We start from the raw sequence: 22338 nt of genomic DNA, 5'->3' as shown, positions 1-22338 counted from the left end.
CATGAGGAAGGAAAATTATGTGGATATATTGAAGCAATATCTCAAGACATCAGTCAGGAAGTTAAAGCTTGGTCGCAAATGGGTCTTCCAAATGGACAATGACCCCAAGAATACTACCAAAGTTGTGGCAAAATAGCTTAAGGACAACAAAGTTAAGGTATTGGAGTGGCCATCACAAAGCCCTGACCTCAAACCTATAGAACATTTGTGGGCAGAACTGAAAAAGCGTGTGGGAGCAAGGAGGCCTACAAACCTGACTCAGTTACACCAGCTCTGTCAGGAGGAATGGGCCAAAATTCACCCAACTTATTGTGGGAAGCTTGTGGAAGGCTGCCCGAAATGTTTGACCCAAGTTAAACAATTTAAAGGCAATGCTACCAAATACTAATTGAGTGTATGTAAACTTCTGACCCACTGGGAATGTGATGAAATAAATAAAAGCTGAAATAAATCATTCTCTCTACTATTATTCTGACATTTCACATTCTTAAAATAAAGTGGTGATCCAAACTGACCTAAGACAGGACATTTTTACTAGGATTAAATGTCAGGAATTGTGAAAAACTGAGTTTAAATGTATTTGGCTAAGGTGTATGACAACAAAAGCACCGTAACATACATTTATCTAGTTAGAACGTTTTGTCCTCAACTCTGTCATGCTAGGGTCCTCTCTTGTTTTGCCTACATCAATGTTGTAGATGGTTGTCTGCACAAATGTGTAGAAGTTGACAAGAGCATCATACGTCAGGTTAAAGACAAAGTGGGCTTTGAACAGTTCATCAAACGCACACAGACCACTAGTTGCCTGGCAGGGAACAAGCCTCGTCCACCACGATGTAGTAGTTGTCAATCTTGCTCTGTCTCCTTCCGACTGCAAGGAGGTATGGCTGTCGACCATGGCTCCCATCAAGATGGTCTTCAATGTTGCAGCATGACTGCAACACACAAAGGGTATTTTTAAGTCACTCTCCGCATGTTAAGACAATGAAGAGACAACCCAAAAAAAGAAATGGCACAACAATTACTGTATCATCTTACCTTATGAAAGTGCACTAGTCTGCCCACAGCATCACTGGCACTGACAGTGGTCCTCTTCCCTCCTGCTGGTGGTGGGAGGAGATAAAACATATCATTGTCCCAGTCTGAGGGCAAAATAAGGCAAACACCCCAAATCACATAAAACAATATTGCTGAGTTTGAAACATTGCACTACCCACGAGAGAATCCACTTACTGGTTTCGCTGTCATTCTCTGGCAGTTTTTCTGCAGACTTCAGGAGGCGACGCAAATTGGTGGTCGTAGTCAGGGATTTAGCCAGCTTGATGACTTTAGGCTTCCATACAGTTTTCCTAATTTCAAGGAGCTTAGAGGATGTTTCATCGTCGAACATCAGCAAAAAGTCCTGATTTACCTAAAACAAAGTGGACCAACTCAACTTCATGACCAACACAAAATCATGTTCTCAATCAGACAAATAGCCTGTAGTTCTGATTCCAAGACATACTACATACTACATCACTCACCAATCCTTTGATGTCCAGAAACCTGGGAAAGACTGTGAGGACATCTGTGCTTCTGTCTGGACTATAAACTAGCTCCTGGCGATAGTGGAACACCTCCATCTTCTGATAGATTTGTTTTTCATCGGCCGAGTGGACAAGGAATAATATGGCCTCCTTGCAAGCATCACCAACAAGCTGGTGGTTCAGGTCAGTCTTCTTCCTATGGGTTGGGCCTCCCGACTGGGGTGAAATACTCTTCTTGATGGGTCGACGTGAGGTCTTCCTTGATACCGTCTTCAGGCGATAATTCAGATATAATTTGCCCGTGTCAGGATCATAGAATTGTTCCTTAGACGTGGGAAAAGGTGACCAACATGGTAGTCAACTGGTAATTATTTTTAGACTTGATTCTATGACTGTTTGATGCCCCTTTCAGTCCACAGAACAAGTGTCAAAATATTAAAGCAAGCATGCTCTACCAGCACTTACATAGCCTTTGGCGGAAAAAGGATCTCTCAACGAAGGAAAGAGGGTCACATTTCCAAGAGCATAACGTTCTCTCTGTTGACGAGTGGGAAGCCTCCTGCTCAAAAACAGTAAAGCATACACATGCCAAATATGTTTAACCAAAGTTTTGTTGATGAAGGTACTGTATCTTTCTACAGTCTCATAATGATGCCAAATAACATTAATGTATAGTTTGATTGTTTTTATCGATTGTTTGTGGCCAGATTGCCTAATGTGGCTGACTAAGATGGCAATCATCTCTCTCCTGGTTCTGTGGTCCAATGTTTTGGTTGTCTGGTACTCTTCTAATACGTCTTGCCCACCAGGTCTACTAGTGAGGGCATCTCGGACCTTCTATTAAGACAAGAGAAAAGTTAAACAATTTAGGGTTGGTTTATGCTGTCGGAATCTCCATGAAGAGCAAACACAGAAATTGAATTAATTAACATCCAATATCAGTTGTCATTATACCTATTTTGCTGCTGCGGAGTCAATGGTCTCATCTCCTAAGGTTATGTTGGCCTTTTTAGACGGTCTTTCTGGAGATCTCAGGTCTAAATCACTTGACGAGAGGGATAATGTGTCTGTGCACAAACTAGGTGCCGAACAGCTTGCAGGAGAAAGGTCTGAGCTCAAACAATGGATCAAAGCAATCAATCTATACATTCATGTTATTTTATGTCATTATGTGAGACTGTAGAAAGATACCTTCATCAAAGATCTTTGATTGTGAGGCATAGGTCTGGATTGGCCTCAATCAGGTCCAGCAGGACATCCTCCACCTCAGTTTGGGAATCATCAAACATTTGTATTTGTGCTGCAGAGGACAGTCCAAACCTATTTTAGACTACAAAAAAGAGAGACTAATCAGAATACAGGGAGATAAGCCACCTATGGGGCAATAGAATGGGTCTGACCCAAATCAAGCCCAAGGGTTCAATTAAGAAAAATACATCAGACCGTTCATATATTCACCTTAATTGATGAAAGAGAACCCAGGCTGCAACTTCATGAACTTCTTGCATTTTTGGTATTGGACCTTAACTAACATGTTACACTGCACTCCTGCAAAATGCAATTCCAGCTGCCCTTGCACCGTCGGCAATTAGATGAAAAGGAAGTTTCAAGTTAAAACCAGAAGCTCAATCAACATTGCTCAGTGCCACCGCCCAACCTCTGTACAGTAACTCTCACCTGGGAGTTATATTAGCACAGAGGGTGTAAAAACAACTCTTAAATCAACACCTTTTAACACTAAAAATGTAACACCAAGAAAATGAACACTTGTTAACACTGGCCAATTTGCTGTGTAGGTGTTCAGATGCTCCTACCCTTCTGGTGGGGTAAAGGCCTGGAGATATACCCCCTATGGGGTGAAGACAGATTTAGTCCACCACAATTGAAAAATGCAAAGTGAAAAATGATGATGGCACTGGTGTCTTCTAAAAGTGTCTCAGCCTGGAGCTAGTTATTGACAACCTGTGTCTGTCTCCCTCCCTCTGCCTGTGTCTCATATTGGAGCTGTGGACAGTATGGGGGCTGCCGTGTGTGCGTGTGTTAGTGTGTGTGTTGGCTTTGCCGGAGGGGGTGTTCATATCTCCCCTGTTATGAAAGAGATAAAAAGACATGAGGGGAATTAGGACTATTTCTGGACTGCTGTTGAAAACTAATTTCAGTCCGATAGCCTCTCTGTCAGCAAACATTGCCTGAGGGACGCTCCTATGGCTTCTACTGTGCACTGATCTAGGATGAGAACACAAAACTGAACTCAGATCAGTGTCTAGGGACGACTTGGCTATACTCCAGGTTAATGAACTTGTCTGTAGGCTTCGTTTGCACCGAGTGCCACTTCCCCTTGATCTTCGCATAGTCGATAGGGTGGGAGCTTCACATGTCGCTGATATTGGCTCAAATATCTGTCAATAACCCTGTCATTAATGAGCTTGGACTGGTTTGGTAGTATTTCCCTTAATGAGGTGCACTTGATGTCATTAGCCTCTTTCAGTTCATGACACTATGATGTATCTGTTCGACTCTGACATTTTAGAAACAACGGCAAATAACTTCATCCAGCTGCATTTCGATTAAAAAGGACAAATTATGACTATAATGTGGAATTTGATTTGAAGAAAGGAGAAGCACACTCAGTGAATGACATGTTTACATGTGCATTCCACAAATGTAAAAAAAACTCAACATAAACAGCCAGCGTATAAATCCAATGTTTAAGCCTCAAGGGTGTTAACATAAGTCTATTTACACAGTTATCTGTGTGTGGTTGTAATGTATTCCCTGTCTTCTAATTACACTTTATTGATACTGTTTGGGATTACAGCATTGCACTTGGTTGGAGTTTGGGTTGCACAGTGAGGAGTTTTCTTTGAATCTAATGGGGTAATTCCCCAGAGGAATCCATCTTGACTGCTGGCCCCACCTGGTCTCCTATTTGGGATTGGCCTATGGTGCTCATGTCTGTTTCTCTGTTTCCTCTCTTTTTCACAGAGTCTGGGGTCAGCAGACAGGAAAGAGCCCCAACAAAATAAGTAAGTATTTTCTTTCTTTCCTTCTTTCTTTCTTTCTCTTCCTTTCTCTTTCCCCTTCTCCCTCTTCCTCTCTGTTTCTTCTTCTGTCCTTTGAAAATAGTACTTTTCCTTTACACTACATGACCAAAAGTATGTGGACACCTGCTCGTCGAACATCTCATTCCAAAATCATTATCTTATTTATTGTGATCTAAAAGGCCAAACTGATCCTAGATCAGCAATTATACTCTGAGATGCTTTGTGAATAGGTGCCCTGGTCTTCTTGAGGAATCTGACCTGGTTCTGAATCAGGTTCTGGAGAAAGGATGTTAATTCGGTCTCAACCACACCAGTAATCCGTCCTAATCTCATACAGATTATACATAAATAAGTTAATTATTAGTATAATTTGCCAGTCACCAGCAGGTTGAGCTATTATTTGCGGCCGCCATGTTCGATGTCATTTCACACTAATTGCTTTCTCTCTGATTTCGAAGCAAAACCGTGACCGCTTTTATAATGGCTCTCACCTGTTTGCCCGGAGACCGAGTGATTGAGTCACTCTAAGCACGATTATTCAATGCCGATGTGAGTGAAGCGCAATTCACCTCATTAACCAGGTTTCCGTCAAACCTTTTTTATGCGAGTAAAGTACATATCAGATTAAAGAATGTCACGACAGGCCTGATGGAAACAGCACATTTGTAGATAACCTTTCCAAATGTCGACAACAACAACAACAAAAAATACGCTAGACAAGGTGGGATCTTTTTGTGTCGGTAAAATGAATTATGCGAGAAATTAACTTGGATTCACGTAATGATATGTTGTGTGATCCTCCGACTACGACATAGGAAAGCATGCAGTTCAGGCTACAGAGATTATTTGTATTTGTCTCGTTCAAATATTTTTTATTGAACACACATAAGAATGGTGTATAGGTATGAAAGACACGTGTACAGTTCTTATCTAAACATAAGAGAACAGATATGAACAACAAGACCCAGAACAGTTCTGGACACAAAACAAATAATACAAAACAAGACATACAGAACAGGGACAGGTAGAAAGAAAAAGGGTAGATGTACCCCCCCCCCCACTTATACTTATACCCCCCTTTATCCCCCCCCCCCCCCATATTCCACCCTATTCCCCTCCCGACTGCTCGGGTGGCGGGGCCAGCACACGCTGGCCAAAGGTAGATTACATATGACTATTGAGAGTGCATTAAAAAGTACAAATTCACAGCGCCGACTGGTCCAAGTAAGAGAGGAAAGGCTGCCAGATTTGATCAAATGTTGATAATTTATTGTTCCGAATATATCTAATTATTTCTAAGTGTACAGTGTTTGCCAATTCGCTGAGCCATAATTTGGTAAAGGGCGCATCCCTCCTTTTCCAAAACAACAAGATTATTTTTTTTGCCGAAATGAGACTGTAAGAGATGAGTTGTTTTTGGGAGTTGGTTAATCCGTTTAGGGAATCGGACACTCCCAGGATTATCAGAAGCAGGTCTGGGTCTATTGAAGTCTCCAGAACTTCCGAGAGGACCCCAAAAATTCCACACCAATAACCATACAGGCTAGAGCATAGGGCAAAGCAGTGGAGTAGTGTACCCTGCTCAGCCTGACATTTATCACACATAGGGGATGTATCAGGAAATATCCTATGCAGTTTAGTTTTGGAATAGTGTAATCTGTGTAATACCTTAAATTGTATGAGACGATGTCTGGAGTTAATGGAGCAGGTGTGGATATACTCCAAGCTATCCTCCCAGTCTGCCACCGAAATGTCAGTCCCTAGTTCTTCCTCCCATTTTGCCTTAATGGCATCTGTAGAAGGTGTGCTAACAGATTGAAAAGCGTCATATAGACGAGATATCAGTTTGTCTGAGGTGGGGCATATTTTTATGCATCCGTCAAACATGGAAGGTTTAGCATTCCCAAATGTTGGGAGGTGTTTTCTAACATAGTCTCTAATTTGTAGGTATCTGAAAAAGTTACTTCTGGGAAGGTTATAAGTTTCCCTCAGCGATTCAAAGGAAGCAAAGGTCCCTCCTATATATAAATCCCCTATGGTACTTATCCCCAACTCTGCCCATCGCTCAAAGGTGTTATCAAGGTTAGAGGGGGCAAAGGAGGGATTCCTGGCTACAGGGAGCATGAATGATATTGGTCTAAGCTCAAAGTGGACTTTAATTTGCTTCCAGATTCGGACTGTGCTATGTATAATAGGATTGTTACGGTAAAGTGACATCTCCAGATTGACAGGTGACAAAATCACAGCACCAATAGAGAAGGCGTGACACTCCTCACACTCCATACTAAGCCAGTTGGATGGCGGGGGTGCATCATCCAGCAAAAACGTAACAGCGCGGAGGTTAGCGGCCCAATAGTAAAATATAAAATTTGGGAGAGACAATCCTCCTTCCATCTTGGATTTACATAGGTGTTTTTTACCTATCCTGTGTGTTTTATAATCCCAGATGAAAGGATTGACAATAGAGTCCAGTTGTTTATGAAAGGATTTAGGTATGAATACTGGGATGTTCTGGTATAGGTAGAGCCGTTGTGGGAGGAAGACCATTTTAATGGCATTAATTCTTCAGAGCAGAGAAATTGGGAGAGTTCTCCAAAATGGTATGTTTGCCTTGAGATTTTGCATCAGAGAGGGGAAATTCTCTTTAAATAGTAAGGAGTATTGTTTGGTAACTACAATTCCAAGGTAGATACATTTTTCTGAAGATAACTTAACTGGAAGATGTTCTAGCCAGGAGGTGTTTTGCAACCGTATGGGCATTAATTCACTCTTGTTCCAATTTATTCTGTATCCCGAGAAGGTACCAAACAAATTAATCACCTCAAGAATAGCTGGAATACTAGCTTGGGGTTCTGTTACATAAAAGGAGAATATTATCTGCGTATAGGGAAATCTTATTAAGAGTATCTTTAGTATTATAGCCGTGTATTTCTGAATGAGATCTGATCGCTTGAGCGAGAGGTTCAATAATTAGGGCGAAGAGCATAGGCGACAGCGCACAACCCTGCCTTGTCCCTCTGTAAAGGGACAGTGATTGGTTAGTGAGTATTCTCGCACAGGGGTTCCTATATAAAAGCTGGATCCAATTTATGAACCCATCTCCAATATTACATTTCTGTTGACCTTGAATAGATAGGGCCACTCAACTTGGTCAAAGGCCTTTTCGGCGTCAAGAGATATAACGGCAAGGTCCACGTTAGGTAACCTCTGAGAATACATCATGTTGAAGAGGCGCCTCTTCCCTCCTGAGATGTGTGCAAACCTGGTGGCCAACTACAAGAAATGTCTGACCTCTGTTATAGCCAACAAGGGTTTTGCCACCAAGTACTAAGTCAAGTTTTGCAGAGGGGTCAAATACTTATTTCCCTCATTAAAATGCAAATCAATTTATAACATTTTTGACATGCGTTTTTCTGGATTTTTTTGTTGTTATTCTGTCTCTCACTGTTCCAATAAACCTACCATTAAAATTATAGACTGATCATGTCTTTGTCAGTGGGCAAACATACAAAATCAGCAGGGTATCAAATACTTTTTTTCCCTCACTGTGTATCCATACACACACATCTACATACACAAACATTCATACCCCAGAATAATAATCTATACCAATTTAAAATAAACACATACATAATACTAAAATGCTAAGAGAAAATAATAATAAAGTACAAATAATTATTATTATATGTACGCACACCTACACAGACACAAGCACCACGTAGGGCTGGTGGGAATCAAATCGTGAGAGCGGGCAAGGCTATGACAAAGGCAGAACAGCACAAAGCATCAACTTGCTATCCAGGTGTCTGTGTCTGCCCCTTCCCAACCATCACCCCCAGACCCCTGCAAGCAATAAATACATGGTATGGTAATAGGAATAATGTAAGAATTGAAAAATAAATAACGAAACAAAACAAAAATGCGGGAATATAAGTATATCCATCCGAAAGTGTCAATGATCCGACCTGGAAGGCCTCCCAAACAGGCATCGCTCTAAACCCAGTCGGAATGAAAGTGAAATTAACGTTAAATGAGAGATCTGACCGCCCTCCATTGGTCAGTTCAGCGTATTACATGTTCGGTAGCCCTTGCTGAGACCGTTTAATACGGTTTCACCCGTTATGGTATAGTATGGGTTCGAGTCCATGAGCAGACCCTAACACACAATGACAAGGCACTCTAACCTGTACGGGGGATTGGCGTAAATTCCCGGATAAACTTCTCTGCGTCCAAAACCGTGGAGAGCCAAATCTTCTCCCCGGAAGGCGGGGTAATTCTTAATCTTGCAGGGAAGAGCAAGGCTGGGCGAAGATGGCATTTGTAGAGTTTGGTCATGACATCTCTGTAGCCAGCGCGGTGCTTTGCCACATCGGGCGCATAATCCTCATAGACACGAAAGGGGTGCCCTTTATGTAACAGGTTGCCCCTCATTCGAGCCTCGCGCAGGATAAGATCCTTCGTCTTGAAACTGTGACAACAGATTATCACTGGGCGAGGACGCTGGCACGGTCCAGGCACTGGGACAAGGGCGCGATGTGCACGGTCCAGTAGGGGATCCGAAGCCAAAACATCCGGTCCCATTGCATCTTTCAGTAGCTTGGCGAAGAAGTCGGTGGGGCGAGAGCCCGCCTCCACCCCTTCTGCCAGACCCACAACGTGAAGGTTATGACACCTGGATCTGCCCTCCAGGTCGACCACTTTCACAGAAAGCCTCTGGAAACTATCCTGCAATGACATGCATAGCTTCTCTAACTCGTCGATCCTACCAGCGTTGAATTCAGAAGCTTTCTCAAGGTCCACAATACTCTGGCCCTGCGAAGCGACCGTTCGAATGGTGCTCTCGATTTTAGTGTCCAGTTCAGCAATAGTAGCCTTAAGATCCTCCGCTATAGCAACACGTAGTTCTCCCAAAGCCCGGGTAAATTCTGTAAGTGTCACGTTGTTACCTGTGCCTTCCGCCATGTCTGTCTCATTGTTTGGTGGGGAGTAGGCCTCCGATGTGGATTTATTGTCCTTTGGTCACTTATTACTCAGCATTTTCACATAGAAAGTTACAAATCAAATCAAATCAAATTTTATTGGTCACATGCGCCGAATACAACAGGTGCAGACATTACAGTGAAATGCTTACTCACAGCCCTTAACCAACAGTGCATTTATTTTAAACAAAAAAGTAAGAATAAAACAACAACAAAAAAAGTGTTGAGAAAAAAAGAGCAGAAGTAAAATAAAGTGACAGTAGGGAGGCTATATATACAGGGGGGTACCGTTGCAGAGTCAATGTGCGGGGGCACCGGCTAGTTGAGGTAGTTGAGGTAATATGTACATGTGGGTAGAGTTAAAGTGACTATGCATAAATACTTAACAGAGTAGCAGCAGCGTAAAAAGGATGGGGTGGGGGGGCAGTGCAAATAGTCTGGGTAGCCATGATTAGCTGTTCAGGAGTCTTATGGCTTGGGGGTAGAAGCTGTTGAGAAGTCTTTTGGACCTAGACCTAGACATGCGGTAGCAGAGAGAACAGTCTATGACTAGGGTGGCTGGAGTCTTTGACAATTTTGAGGGCCTTCCTCTGACACTGCCTGGTATAGAGGTCCTGGATGGCAGGAAGCTTTGCCCCAGTGATGTACTGGGCCGTACGCACTACCCTCTGTAGTGCCTTGCGGTCGGAGGCCAAGCAGTTGCCATACCAGGCGGTGATGCAACCAGTCAGGATGCTCTCGATGGTGCAGCTGTAGAATTTTTTGAGGATCTGAGGACCCATGCCAAATCTTTTTAGTCTCCTGAGGGGGAATAGGCTTTGTCGTGCCCTCTTCACAACTGTCTTGGTGTGTTTGGACCATTATAGTTCGTTGGTGATGTGGACACCAAGGAACTTGAAGCTCTCAACCTGTTCCACTACAGCCCCGTCAATGAGAATGGGGGCGTGCTCAGTCCTCTTTTTTTTCCTGTAGTCCACAATCATCTCCTTTGTCTTGGTCACATTGAGGGAGAGGTTGTTGTCCTGGCACCACACGGCCAGATCTCTGACCTCCTCCCTATAGGCTGTCTCATCGTTGTCGGTGATCAGGCCTACCACGGTGTTGGAGTCGTGCCTGGCCATGCAGTCATGGGTGAACAGAGAGTACAGGAGGGGACTGAGCACGCACCCCTGAGGGGCCCCCGTGTTGAGGATCAGTGTGGCAGATGTGTTGTTACCTACCCTTACCACCTGGGGGCGGCCCGTCAGGAAGTCCAGGATCCAGTTGCAGAGGGAGGTGTTTAGTCCCAGGATCCTTAGCTTAGTGATGAGCTTAGAGGGCACTATGGTGTTGAATGCTGAGCTGTAGTCAATGAATAGCATTCTCACATAGGTGTTCCTCTTGTCCAGGTGGGAAAGGGCAGTGTGGAGTGCGATAGAGATTGCATCATCTGTGGATCTGTTGGGGTGGTATGCAAATTGGAGTGGGTCTAGGGTTTCTGGGATAATGCTGTTGATGTGAGCCATGACCAGTCTTTCAAAGCACTTCATGGCTACAGACGTCAGTGCTACGGGTCGGTAGTCATTTAGGCAGGTTATCTTAGAGTCATTGGGCACGGGGACTATGGTGGTCTGCTTGAAACATGTTGGTATTACAGACTCAGTCAGGGACATGTTGAAAATGTCAGTGAAGACACTTGCCAGTTGGTCAGCACATGCTCGGAGTACACGTCCTGGTAATCCGTCTGGCCCTGCGGCCTTGTGAATGTTGACCTGCTTAAAAGTCTTACTCACATCGGCTACGGAGAGCGTGATCACATAGTCATCCGGAACAGCTGGTGCTCTCATGCATGCTTCAGTGTTGCTTGCCTCGAAGCGAGCATAGAAGTGGTTTAGCTCGTCTGGTAGGCTTGTGTCACTGGGCAGCTCGCGGCTGTGCTTCCCTTTGTAGTCTGTAATAGTTTTCAAGCCCTGCCACATCCGACGAGCGTCAGAGCCAGTGTAGTAAGATTCAATCTTAGACCTGTATTGACTCTTTGCCTGTTTGATGGTTCGTCGGAGGTCATAGCGGGATTTCTTATAAGCGTCCGGGTTAGAGTCCCGTTCCTTGAAAGCGGCAGCTCTACCCTTTAGCTCAGTGCGGATGTTTCCTGTAATCCATGGCTTCTGGTTGGGGTATGTACGTACGGTCACTGTGGGGACGACATCATCGATGCACTTATTGATGAAGCCAGTGACTGATGTGGTGTACTCCTCAATGCTGTCTGAAGAATCCCGGAACATGTTCCAGTCTGTGCTAGCAAAACAGTCCTGTAGCTTAGCATCTGCGTCATCTGACCACTTTTTTATTAACCGAGTCACTGGTGCTTCCTGCATTAGTTTTATTTTATTAGAAAGAAACATTTGTTGTAACAAGTGCCATGAAGTAAGTTAGGTTAGTTGCAGGAGCCTCTCACACACAACCTTTCACTCCAACATACTAGCTCCACCCCCCCTATTTGTATTTGTCAAAAGGCAGCCAGGCATCGATAATGTCACCAGGGTAAGGCCGTCGATATTTGTTGGAAAGGAGCATCAAGCTCATCACCGTGCACTTTCACCACCCTGTGAAGTTCATCGATGTTGAACTCAAGTTGTTACTCAGCATTGAAACTCAGACTATGGCACAGTAGAATGTTATTACAAATGTTCACTTCAATCTAACTCACCTCTGGCTTTCTTGTAAGGGTTGGTTGTTTTTCTCTCACCTCTCTTTTTTAAACGATACGTTAGGGCTATGTGTGCATTAGTGCGTGTGCATTCATGCGTATGTGTTCTCCTTAGTTCCCCCCCCCAGGTTAAAGACTGGTGGCATTATCACTGAGTACCATGCTCATGCATTTGAATTGAGTGTGTGCCAGCACTCGGGTGGTTTCATAGCAACAGGCTTTCTCACTCGCTGAACATGAAGGTGTGTGTTGTGACCACTACATTCCTCCACTCTGACTCTGACTACCAAACACAGGAGAAAATACTATTTTCACTACCTAGGTGTCTATTGAACAGTTGTTTTCTCAGTTCGGATTCCTCAGGTTATAAATGGGTGGTTTGAGTTTGAATGTCCTTTGCATTTCTAAAGTAATTTCAAACTATTATATGAAATTATTACCCTGTTATTACTTGCAATGAGCAGGTAAGGCTGGCAGTGTGAAATTCTGTCACCTAGCTAGTGTTATGCAAAGTTTTGCGATAACGTGCATTGTCATTGTTCTAAACTAAATGATCCGTAGGCCTTCTATGATATGAGTCACTGGGATTACTCATATCTTTTAATGTTTGGATACCTCCTCCAGAAGACTGACTTTTACACAAACACACACTTGTGCACGTACATGCACACACACGCACACAAGTACACTCAAACACTCATGCATGCATAACGAACGCTTGCACGCATGTCACACGTGCACACACTCACATACTGTATACACACACACTGCATGTGCCTTGTGGGCAGTCTTCACCACAGCAATATGCCTGGTGGGCAGTCGCTACACAGTGCGGCTTGTCTGGCCACGGTTGCCTGGAGACAAGCAGCATTCTCCAAGGCCGAGTGAAACTGTCATGTGAAGTCATGTGACACGAGTCTCAGAATAGAGGGATTTGGTGAGGGGTAATGAGGTGTAGCCTCCTAAAGTAGGCTGTAAAGAAAGAGACAGAGAGCTTGAGAGAAAGTTCTGAAGCGCACACACAGTCTCTCTCTCTCTCTCTCTCTCTCTCTCTCTCTCTCGCTCTCTCTCTCTCTCTCTCTCACTCTCTCTCTCTCTCTGCTAGACCCATATGGAAATCATTAATGACCTGAAACACTAGGAATATGTGCAGACACCCAGTCTTCTACGGCCATCCATATTGTCCATCTTGTATTCTCGTCCCCCATAAGTCCCAGAGGTGGATCTAAAGGGGCTTAGTGCAGTGTGTGTGTATGTGTGTTATATGAATGAGGGTGCAGACAGTGCAGGAAGGAAGAGATGCGGTTGGAGAAGCTCACAGCGCGACGGACGGATGGTGCCCGGGATTTAAGGAACGGATGTCAGGGAGAAAGACCCTTGATTAGCCTAATTTATTCAGAGGAGAAGGCCTGTGTAATTGTTCTCAGATGGGGGGGTGGGGTGTGGGGGAGTGGAAAGGGAAGGGGAGGGGTTACCCTGAAGGTGAGGGCGAGGGGTCGGAAGAAAGGTGAATGGAGAAACTGAGAAAGCTTGTCTCACTATTGTGCACTCCTATTTGACAGTCATCCCATGACTTTACAGATGTTCACTTTCATTGTCTTCTCACTCTCATCTCACTCTTCCGTCACTCTTTCACGGGGCTCGAAAACATACTGTATTTCTCCCCTCATTATGTCCTATGAAGTCTCATTCTCATCTTACGTCTGTCTCAGTCTGCCCATGTGGTGACAAAGCGCTGAGTCTGACCTTTTACAACCGCTCGCCCGAGTTCAAGGACCTTCTCCGGCAACAATCGCAGTTTGGAAACGTTTCCTGGTACTGCATCCTCAGTGTGCACTGGCCCTGTATTGGGACTGATTCAGCTTTAGAGGGAGAGGAGAGTACTGAGTGGACAGGTCAGTCAGCTCCAGCCCCAGAGCCCAGAGCCCAGCCCCAGAGCCCAGCCCCAGAGCCCTGCCCCAGAGCTCAGAGCCCAAACCCAGAGCCCAGGTCCCAGAGCCCAGAGCCCAGCCCCAGAGCCCAGCCCCAGAGCCCAGGTCCCAGCCCCAGAGCCCAGGTCCCAGCCCCGGAGCCCAGCCCCAGAGCCAGCCCCAGTGTTTAGGTGGTCTGCCACTTCATTCGCTGGCTCCCTTTTGTCAGTTGGAATAAGCCTCCAAAACATTGCTTGGAAATAGGAGAGGAAGAGGAGAGCGAAAAAGCCAACTTAGACTTGGGGAGATAGCTAATGGGGTCTGAGGGTTCCCCTGTCTGCCGAAATATGAAACATAGTCCCCCCAAAAAAATATTGGGTTTTAAAAATGCTGTGTAAATATATATATTGGATTATGTACAATAGGGCCAGTGGAAGGAGCATGCAGGCCAGGGAGATTGCTGGCTCCCAGGGTTTGTGTGTTTGTGTGTGAAAGGCAGGCGGGCTGTAGTGTCTGTGTAGTGTGTCATTGTCGTGTGTGTTTGTGCATGTGCTTGCATGTGTTTGCGTAAGTGCGTGCATGTGTGTTTGTGTGTGTCCTTGTGCATGTGCGTGTGTATTTGTGTTTGTGTGTGTATATGTGTGTGTGTGTGTGTGTGAGTGGGGCTTGCTGTATACTGCCTTGCAGCGGCAGTCTTTGATGTGGGTTTGGCTGCAATGCAGCTCTGATGGTTCAGAACTTCGCAAGCACAAGCGAGGATGCCAAAGCGCTTCGCAGGCAGAGACAGATTGTTTTGGGAAGGCACCCCGGCCATAATTGTGTGTGTGTGTGTGTGTGTGTTACACACAGCAACCCAGCCGAAACAACTGATTTTCAGGAGACTTTGTTACGAACATGTTGGACAGCATATGCTTCCATTATGAGCAAATGGCTGACGTTTGAAGCGCCATACTTCCAAAAATGTACTGGGGGAGTTAAAAACATGGAGGGGAACCAACAGCTTGCCTCTAACAGTAAACACAATCGTGGAGCTGCTTCCATAAAGTGCTATCTGAGCCTTTATAGATGGAGGGGGGGGGACAATATGGCTGCCTTTCAAGTGGCTGATGTGTGAAGGTACCTAGAGCCCTTAAACTATTACTGCTGCTGGGGAAGCATAAGAAAGAGGTGGGCGATGGCGGGAAGTCGGACTAAGGAAACACCCTACTCTTTGAAGGAGTCTCATAGTTTAGAAAGTGTTTACATTTTAGTCAATTAGCAGACACTCTTATCCAGAGCGACTTACTGTAGTGAGTGCATACATTTTAGATTTTTTTTCCATACTGGTTCCCCGTGGGAATTTAACCCACATCCCTGGCATTGCAAGCGCCATGAAAGTGCCACGCTCTACCAACTGAGCCACACGAGACCATCAGCTTTGACAGGAAAGCTATAGAATGGGAGGAACAGCTACTGTGTGTGTGTATGTGTGTGTGTGTTTGTGTGTGTACATTCATGCATTTTTGTCTGTGCGTGTGCTGAAAAATGACCGCTCTTCATGAGAGCATTAGGGAGGCGACCGCCATAAGCACTTCTAAGCACTCGACAGGCCGTTTCTCCAACAAGATCTCATAGTTTCCCTTCGAAATTTGATGTATTATGGATGAACATTTATTTTTGACGCATTAATTCTGCGTGGTTACAGGGTTAATTCCGTGGTTACAGGGTTAAAACAGAAACAACTCAAAGGTTAACAATTTAGGCATTATTTGGTGGTTAGGGCTATGGTTTGGGGAAGGCTTAAAACAAAATAACAAAAAACGACTCGCTAGGTATAATCAGTATTCATAGTATTGTCACGGCTTGCTAGAACATTATGAACTTTTTTAGTGCAGTGGTCTAAGCAGAGCGCTCTTACTTCAATTCTCATGAGTTTGCGCCCAGTGCTGAATGTTTTTTTAATTTGTATTTTATGCACCGAGTAAGGCATATATCTAAGTTCTCAGGACCTTTTCAAACGTCTAAAATCGCAGTCTATTTCTAGTTACCAGCCTGCCTTTCTCACAATCTAACAGATTAGGTCACACGCATGAAATCGGCCTTTCAGATGTCGTCTCGAATCAAACACTGATGACTCTCTGAACACTCACACACGCACACCTTCCCTACAGCCTCATTGATCTTTTCATGATGTAATCCATAGCTTCAGCAAGGCTTCAGACCAGTGCCACTGAAGACCAGGCAAATGCCAGCCACACAATGGGAGCTCACACACACGCACGCACGCACGCACCCACTCGAAAATACACACTGACACACTTTATGAGAGTTTGACTGCATGCATCTTTGTTTGCTGTTTACCTCCCTCAAAGGCTCGGCAGACTTTACGTGTCGGAACTAAACGGAATGGAACGCAGTACTTGAAAGTAATTTTTGTCACAAAATGGACGGCTTCTTGTAGTACGTAGGCCAGCCTATGGAGCTTTCAATGCAGATTTGCTCCACTGAAATGTTGAAATGGAACGGATTATTCCTTGTGCTGCGGTGGGGGCAGTGTTGTGTAGACAATGAAGCTGTAGTTTGCCACCAAACCAGAATTTTTTTATTTAGTTCCTCTTTCTCTTTTGGTACTAAGTTGTTTCACAAAATAATTAGCTCTACATCGATCAATTTAAACAGATCAAAAAAATAAGCACCAGTGTTGCCATAAATCTGTGAAAACAAAAGTGATGAAAGTAGAAACTATAACCAGCAAAAGAATGGTGCTGGAGGAGATGGCTGCCGTTCTACGGGCTCCTTTTTTTTGCGTTGTTTGTAATTTATTTTGTACATAATGTTTCTGCCACCATCTCTTATGACTGAAAAGAGCTTCTGGATATCAGAACAGCTGTCACGACTTCCGCCGAGAATGCCTCCCCTCCTTGTTCGGGCAGGTTTCGGCATTCGTCGTCACCGGCTTACTAGCCACTGCCGCTCCATATATCAACATTCCATTTGTCTTGTCTTGTCAATTACACACACCTGGTTCATATCCCCTCATTAGTCCGTGTATAAGTGTTCTTTCTGCCCCCTTGTCCTTGTGAGTAATTGTTTTATGTGAAGATTAGTGTAGCTCGGTTGAGCTATCAGTACTTTGTATTGCCGGGGTTATTTCTCCCCGTGTGCCTGTATTGTGTTCCAGTGCGCCTGTATTACGCCCTGTGCTGTTGACGCTATCCAGAGTAACTGTGTACTACGGAATAAACTCTGTATTCAGTGATTTACCCTCCTGCGCCTGACTCCTTCAAATCACACTCTCAGAACAGCGATTACTCACCTTGAACTGGACAAATATTTTTTATTTAACAAGTCGGACGCGAAGGATTTACTCCAGATACCCGACCAGGCCAAAATCCCCCGTCAATCGCATGAAGAAAAGACGGCAATACAGGGGACGCAGGTTTGGGTGCCTTGTAAGAATTTGTTGGTTAGTGGGTAACTTGCCTCTACCATCCGTACTATTGGCCAACGTGCAATCATTGGAGAATAAACTGGATGAGCTCCATTCAAGACTATCCTACCAACGGGACAATAACAACAGTAATTATCTTATGTTTCAGCAAGTTAGCTGGTTTTTCCGTGCATCGGCAAGACAGAAAAGCTGCCTCCGGTAAGACAAGGGGTGACGGTCTGTGTCTATTTGTCAATAACATCTGGTGCGTGAAATCAAATATTAAGGAAGTCTTGAGGTTTTGCTCGCCTGAGGAAGAGTGTCTAATGATAAGCTGTAGACCACACTATCTACCAAGAGAGTTTTCATCTATATTTTTCGTGGCTGTCTATTTACCACCACAAACCGATGCTGGCACTAACACCGCACTCAACGAGCTGTATAAAGCCATAAGCAAACAGAGGCGGCGGTCCTAGTGGCCGGGGACTATTAATGCAGGGAAACTTGAATCCGTTTTATCTAATTTCTACCAGCATGTTACATGTGCAACAAGGGGGAAAAAAACTATAGACCACCTTTTTTCCACACACAGAGACGCGTACAAAGCTTTCCATAATGGCAAATCTGACCATAATTATATCCTCCTGATTCCTGCTTACAAGCACAAATTAAAGCAGAAAGTACCAGTGACTCGCTCAATACGGAAGTGGTCAGATGACGCAGATGCTAAGCTACAGGACTGTTTTGCTTGCGCAGACTGGAATATGTTCCGGGACTCATCCGATGGCATTGAGAAGTGCCTTGAAAGGCTGGTTATTGCTCACATCAACACCATCAACACCATCATCCCAGAAACCCTAGACCCACTCCAATTTGCATACCGCCCCAACAGATCCACAGATGACACAATCTCGATTGAACTCAACATTGCCCTTTCCCACCTGGACAAAAGGAACACCTACGTGAGAATGCTGTTCATTGACTACAGCTCAGCGTTCAACACCATAGTGTCCACAAAGCTCACCACTAAGCTAAGGACCCTGGGACTAAACACCTCCCTCTGCAACTGGAGCCTGGACTTCCTGATGGGCCGCCCCCAGGTGGTAAGGGTAGGCAACAACACATCTGCCACGCTGATCCTCAACACGGGGGACCCTCAGGGGTGCGTGCTTAGTCCCCTCCTGTACACCCTGTTCACGCATGACTGCATGGCCAAGCACAACTCCAACACCATCATTAACTTTGCCGACGACACAACGGTGGTAGGCCTGATCACCGACAACGATGAGACAGTCTATAGGGAGGAGATCAGAGACCTTGATGTCTGGTGCCAGGACAACAACCTCTACTCAATGTAATCAAGACAAAGGAGATGATTGTGGACTACAGGAAAAGGAGGAACGAACACACCTCCATTCTCATCGACGGGGCTGTAGTGGAGCAGGTTGAGAGCTTCAAGTTCCTTTGTGTCCACATCACCAACAAACTATCATGGTCCAAACACACCAAGACAGTCGTGAAGAGGACACGACAATGCCTATTCCCCCTCAGGAGACTGAAAAGATTTGGCATAGGTCCTCAGATCCTCAAAAAGTTATACAGCTGCACCATCGAGAGCATCCTGACTGGTTGCATCAACGCCGGGTATGGAAATTGCTTGGCCTCCGACCACAAGGCGCTACAGAGGGTAGTGCATACGGCCTAGTACATCACTGGGGCCAAGCTTCCTGCCATCCAGGACCTCTATACCAGGCGGTGTCAGAGGAAGGCCCTAGAAATTGCCAAAGACTCCAGCCACCCAAGCCATAGACTGTTCTCTCTGCGACTGCATGGCAAGGGGTACCGGAGCACCAAGTTTAGGTCCAAAAGGCTATCCAATGGCTACCCGGACTATTTGCATTGACCACCAAACCCCTCTATTTTCTTACAACTGCATTGTTGGTTAAGGGCTTGTAAGTAAGCATTTCACATCAACACCATCAACACCATCTGTTGTATTCGGCGCATGTGACAAATACAATTTGATTTGATTTGATCTATAGGATCAAGTTAGTAGCCTATTTTGCATTAATAACCAAATATGATTTCAGTGACTGTTCATACACTTAACCAAACAACATTGCAGCCTTATTAGAATCTCCCCCAAAAGGTATTTGTTTAGAAGTAATAACTACGTGATTCTAGCCTATTTTGAAATGGTAAAAACAGCTGTTAGCCATGTGCTTTTTGTTAGGGTTAGGGTTACCAAAAGGTGCACGTTGCCCAAAGAATTGGCTCCGCCCAAGTACACTCAAGCCTGTTAAGCAACGGAGTAAGCTGTTGATTTCCCTATAGACTCACAGTATATGAGAAGTTAATATCTTTGCTTTGGTGTGAATGCAAGTCCAAGATCCCCCTTCTCACCCCTTACACAAACACACACACGTTTGTTTTACATAACTTGTGGGGACAAAATAATTGATTCCCATTCAAAATCCTATTTTCCCTAACATCTAACATCTAACCCTAATCCTTAACCTAACCCTAACCCTAACCTTAACCCCAAATCCCTAACCCTCAACCTAACCCCTAACCCTAATTGTAACCCTAAACCTAACCCCTGAACCTAAAATATTATTTTACCTTGTGGGGACCGGTGAAATGTCTCCACTTGTCAGAATTGTCCTTGTTTTACTATCCTTGTGAGGATTCTGGTCCCCACAAGGATAGTCAAACCAAACACACACACACTCTTCTCCTGGGTCTCCTCCAGCCTCCCTCTCCTCTCCCTCTTCCAGCACAAATAATCCCTGCAGTCTGCAGACTCAACCCTGATTGGAATCTTGACGCCGGTCTCAATTGTGGGCTTGGGAAAAGTGGGGTGTCCTGTCTGCCTGCCTGCCTGCTGCAGTGTGGGAGCCACGCTCATCCCATAAACAGCATACCAGAGGGCCTCCGCAAGCCCACCCTCTCCCCCTCACACACACACACATATATACACACACACACACACACACACACACACATACACTCCCCCTCTTCTCCATCACTCCGCTGTTACCCCTTCGCTCCCTCCTTTACTCAGTGAAGCCAACTAGTCAGTAAGCCAGGAAGGAGGCAGACAGGGAGCACACACACACTCTCCTCCTCTCCATCACTCCTTCAACCCTTACTCCCCCTCTCCATCCCTCCTTCACGCACCCATTCTCTCACTCCTCCAGCCAAGGAGTCCTTAAGCCAGGGCAGACAGACAGGCATACAGGGAAACTGTGGAGGCCCCTAGGTTTTTTGGGGGGGTTCACTTCGTTTTCCCTCTGCTCTAAAAGGGGGCAGCTGTTGCCTTGTAAAGCCCTTCTTGTATTTGTTACAATATATAATGTGCTGAATGCTCTGCTACATGAGATGCTGGAGAATGTTGGCATTTGATTGTGAAATGTTGGACTTTTGTGATGGTAAATTGTAGCAGTATTACTCTGGTGGTGTTCAGTCTGACCCTGGTTTCCGGTTTTGGAGTGCAAAAGTGTTTTGTTTTTTTTGAGACAGGATTGCATTTGCAAAGAAGCCAATGGCAGAGGGTAGCCTATATATTTTTCTAATTCTCTGTATGGTAATAATAATGGTAATTTTATTTAGCAAAGTGGTTGCTTGCATCATTCAACACAACACAATACAATACACTACATTGCGGCAGGTAGCCTAGCGGTTAGAGCATTGGGTTAGTAACTGAACGGTTGCTAGCTCAAATCCCCGAGCTGACAAGGTGAACAATCTGTCAATGTGCCCTTGAGCAAGGCACTTAACCCTAGAGAGAGAAAGAGAGGCTGGATAATGGAGAGAATAGAAGAGTGCCACTCGTTCTGCTCTTTTTACCCTTTTGTTCGCTCTAATGGGCCCCTGGCCACCTCTAATTTGACTCCCGATCCATCATTTATCCATTATTTATCTCCCTCCGCACACTGAGTCAACCGACCACACTTCAAAAGGGAGAAAAGGAGGAATGGTGTCAAAAAAAAAGCACAGCGGAAATAGAGGGGAGAGAAGGAACAGAGGCAAATCTGCCTTTTATGCTCCATGGGATTTTCTCTAACCGGCTGTTATGGACAATGGGGAATGAGAAGGATTGAGAAAGATTGAGCCTTGATGGTGTCTGTTGAATGGAGAGATGACACACACAGTCACACACACACAGTGTATATTTTAGAGTGTGTGTGTTACCCCTGTTTCACCATGGTGAGTGTACTGTACATAGGGCTGTGGCGGTCATGACATTTTGTCAAACTGTAACTGTCATACAAATAACTGCAGGTCTCACGGTAATTGACTGTTAATTAACATAAACACCTTCAGCATCTCCAGGCCAATACGCATAAAAGCCACTGATTTTGCCTGTGGAACATTAAATCCATTTAATATACACCATCACAAAAAATCCATTATTTCAGGCAGGTCTAAAGAAACATTATGATATGAAGAAAATGTATTTCAGAAGAACAGAATAGCATATTCTGAGTTGGCCTACTGTATGTTATCTGGCTATGTGCCATGCCAATGGCATCCTAGGATGTAGGCTAGTTAATTTAGCAGACAAGATATGCTTATAAATTCCATGCCATTATTTTATATTATATGATTTTATAATCCTTTATATTCTTCCCAATCCTGAGCGAGTGCGCATATGAGCTATGTTGAGCGTAAAAATGATAATTTGATCCTATACAACAGTTATTTGGCAACTTTAGTTGTGAATGATACAAACCGTAGAATGTCTTAGAAATCAAAACATATATTGGCTGCATGATGTGACT

At 44.7% G+C, this 22338-nt stretch overlaps 1 protein-coding gene across 1 annotated transcript in view; it reads right to left on the bottom strand.

The window, feature by feature from the left end:
• Positions 1-517: 517 nt before the first annotated feature.
• LOC311100337 (uncharacterized protein) overlaps positions 518-22338 on the bottom strand; it is a 38348-nt gene continuing 16527 nt past the window's right edge. Inside the window, exons 2-7 of the mRNA XM_084141222.1 lie at positions 2718-2856; positions 1992-2085; positions 1524-1850; positions 1234-1411; positions 1039-1103; positions 518-935 (exon numbers count right to left, since the gene is read on the bottom strand). Coding sequence (XP_083997348.1) covers positions 798-935; positions 1039-1103; positions 1234-1411; positions 1524-1622 — 480 coding nt within the window. The 5' untranslated portion in view covers positions 1623-1850; positions 1992-2085; positions 2718-2856 and the 3' untranslated portion in view covers positions 518-797. The remainder of the gene's footprint in view (positions 936-1038; positions 1104-1233; positions 1412-1523; positions 1851-1991; positions 2086-2717; positions 2857-22338) is intronic.

The sequence above is a fragment of the Coregonus lavaretus genome (genome assembly GCF_964263955.1).
Source record: "Coregonus lavaretus genome assembly, chromosome: 25".
NCBI classification, from domain to species: Eukaryota; Metazoa; Chordata; class Actinopteri; order Salmoniformes; family Salmonidae; genus Coregonus; species Coregonus lavaretus.
Note: the sequence above shows the minus strand (reverse complement) of the source record. Positions and strands in the feature narration are given on the sequence as shown.